The sequence below is a fragment of the Macaca fascicularis genome, chromosome 14 (assembly GCF_037993035.2).
Source record: "Macaca fascicularis isolate 582-1 chromosome 14, T2T-MFA8v1.1".
NCBI classification, from domain to species: domain Eukaryota; kingdom Metazoa; phylum Chordata; class Mammalia; order Primates; family Cercopithecidae; genus Macaca; species Macaca fascicularis.
In genome coordinates this window covers 17151458-17154715 of record NC_088388.1, presented here as the reverse complement: position 1 = coordinate 17154715, position 3258 = coordinate 17151458, and the positions used below count along the sequence as shown (strand labels likewise).

Genomic DNA, 3258 nt, shown 5'->3' with positions numbered 1-3258 from the left:
AAATAGTAATGATTTGTAGCACACAATATTAGTTACTGAAATAGATTTTGCAATAATACACATCCTTCTACACATCCTTCAATTTCAATTTTCAAATACACATTTCCTGCATGGTTTTCCACTACAGTACTGGATTGATCTCCCTATGAGGACACAGTTAGGACAGCATAATAAATTAGAGAGAGTGTTCTTTTTCTGAGATTCCAGCAAATAATATTCCACACATTCAGTAATACATTGTTGCGTTGTTTTTTTTTTTTTTTTAAAAAAGAGATAGAAAAACAAATATTTTGCGTTGTAATTAACCTATATTGTTCAAGTCACTAAGAAAATATTTCCAAATTGTTTTGTTATACATTGGGTGTAGAAAGTTATCAACATGCTATTACCTTCATTTTAAAAAATATTACTCGGCTGTTTATTATTGCTTTTGTAACATTCTGGCCTCTATCATCTTATTTTATAACATGCTTTTTAATTAGTGTGAGATATTTTTAAAACATATATTACAAAAAAAATCTAAGTGTATAAAATGTCCAGGGACTATTCTCAACTCTTAACTGTATTAACTTTGTTCACTATCAAACAATCAATAGTATACGTACAATATTCATCTCATTTTACAGATAAGTGAGGCATAGAAAAATTAAGCAACTCATTCAACATGCCACTCACTAGCCAGGTATAGATCTGGCATATAAATCAAAGCAATCTGACTTATTTTCTTTTCCAGTTATCCAGTAATCTATACTTATAATTGAGATACTCTACAGATACACACATCTACATACCTTGCGCACTTTTCTGAAACATTTACTATATCCTTTAAGATGGCTTGATGAAATTGATTTTAGCATAAATCTGAAGCTAGTAATAACTGAAAAGTAGTATGACTAGTGTTTAGCAGCACCTTTGAAACTTTTAAATGGTTTTTAAAATATTTCGGGACTATGAAATTCATTTGGCTGCATTAAACCAAGAGCTTGATAAAATCCCTAGTATAAGAGGTTGTGTGTGTGTACTGGTAAGGTTTTTGCAAACTCCCAATTACAGTATGTGATTGAGAAATTAGACGTATCTTGAGATGCTTTATCTCATGAAGAATCTGCCTTTGATCTTAGAACATTCTTGGCTGCATCCTTTACATCTTTATTTCTCAAACTATAAATCAATGGATTCAGCACTGGAATGAAAATGGTGTAGAACACTGAGATAATTTTATCAGTGTTTGGAGAATACAGGTAGCTGGGCCGTGAGTAAATAAAGAGGAGAGTCCCTTGATAGATCGTCACAGAAGTCAGGTGAGAGGCACATGTAGAAAAGGTCTTCTTCCTCCCACTGGTAGAGTGGATCTTTAAGACTGAGAGAAGAATGAAAAAGTAGGAGATGATGATGATGATAAAACAAATAATTTCCACTGAGCTGCCGTATGTGGAGAGGAGCCACTCATTAATTGTTGTGTCAGTGCAGGATAGTTTAAGTAGGGGAGGGAGGTCACAGAAAAAATGATTAATAACATTTTTGTCACAATATTTCAGAATAAAGGCAAAGGATGTGTGAACCAGGTATGAACCAGGGTGAACCTTGCCTCCAACGTATGACAAGACAATCAGCCACATACAGATGCCCCTAGACATCACAACTGGGTACAGTAAAGGGTTACAGATGGCGACATAGCGATCATAGGCCATGGCAGCCAGGATGAAGGATTCTGTGTCTGCAAAAGTACAGAAAAAATAAAACTGCAGGGCACACCCATAATAGTAAATAGATTTGTTCTCCGAGAGGAAATTGACCAGCATCTTGGGAACAATGACTGAGGAATAGCAAAGGTCTACAAATGATAGGTTGCTAAGGAAAAAATACATGGGGGTTTGAAGGTGAGGATCAATCCTGATCAACAGTATCAATCCAATGTTCCCTATTAGAATTATACCATATAATGTCAGAAATATGAGGAACAGGACAATCTGCAGTTCAGGGCAAGTTGGAAAACCTAACACAATAAACTCAGTCACCAAGGTGTAGTTTCCATCTGTAAATTCCATCTTCTGTTTTGTTTTCCTTTTATGAGAAATTCTAATATCCTAAAATGTTCTATTGATGAAAAAAGAAAAATAACTAGTTGTAATTATAAAGTTATTTTGTTTAAAAAAATAAATAAATAGGCAATAAAATAAAGCAAGTTCAAACTTTTTTGAACTGTAAACTCTGAGAAATATATTTCAGAGTTTAGTAATATCATATTTAATGGTTGCAGGTTACATTTTATTTGATTACTATTTCTTCCATTGAACGGTTGACTTCCTATGCACATGGATCATGTCTGAGTTCCTTACTATTTTGTACCCAAAATATTAAACAATAACTGGCCTAGAGTATTAAAAAAGTAATAAATTAATGAACAGACTGATGATCATATTAAGTAAAGAAAATACGTATATTATTAAAAAGGAACTGACTTACAGAATGTTCCTTCAAATAAGAATTTTAGAACAATCTGCTTTTTGTTTTCAGGATTTGATAGATACTGGTATGCTATGTCTCTTGACTGAGAAAATAGAGTGGTGTAATGAAATATGCCAGCTAATTTTTTTTTTTTTTTTTTTTTTTTTTACTATAAAGCAGGTTTAGTGAAATAAAAACAAATGTCAGTAAATACCAGCTCTGAGGATATTTTTCCAGAAAAGAGCTTAGTGTAATTCCATAAACCCTATTCACATACTACACCAAGCAGATAAAGTTAGTTAACTACTTGTTTCTATACTTCTGGCCTTTATCGAAATCACTGGCTTCCAGGAAATGCTCAATGAACATTAGTGGACTGACCAAGTAAAGTAAGCCAAACATTTAGTTATATGTTAACTTCCAATTAAATAACATTACTGTATATAGCATTATCACTGATTAAATTTTATAAGTAAACAACAATTGTCACATTTATTGTTATGGTAGTATAATACAAAGTGATGAGTCAGAAAATCTGTTAAAGACTGTTGAAGACTGCTTCTAAGGTCTCAAAACACACAATTATAAACATTTTTAACTTGACTTTGAAGTACAAATAATTTGATTTGGGCCATGTTGGAAGTATTAAAAAAAAAAAAAAAAACAAGTGAAGTATCAATCTCTGTAGTTCATGTTGAAAGAGCCAAGATGGGAATTAAAAATATTTCTGAGTCACTGCCTCATTTACATAATACATATTATGACAATGACAGTGCTACAGACACTTTGTTTATCTCATGTAGGCAATAA

At 32.4% G+C, this 3258-nt stretch overlaps 1 protein-coding gene across 1 annotated transcript; it reads right to left on the bottom strand.

Moving 5' to 3' along the window:
- Positions 1 to 1094: 1094 nt before the first annotated feature.
- Positions 1095 to 2048, bottom strand: LOC102120627 (olfactory receptor 5I1). The gene has a single exon (XM_005577892.3). The coding sequence runs from the start codon at positions 2046 to 2048 to the stop codon at positions 1095 to 1097; it is 954 nt and encodes a 317-aa protein (XP_005577949.3).
- Between the last annotated feature and the right edge of the window lie 1210 nt (positions 2049 to 3258).

What these genes read in the sequence shown, in the direction of transcription:
- LOC102120627 (XM_005577892.3), bottom strand. Translation starts at nt 2,048, where the DNA reads ATGGAATTTACAGATGGAAACTACACCTTGGTGACTGAGTTTATTGTG.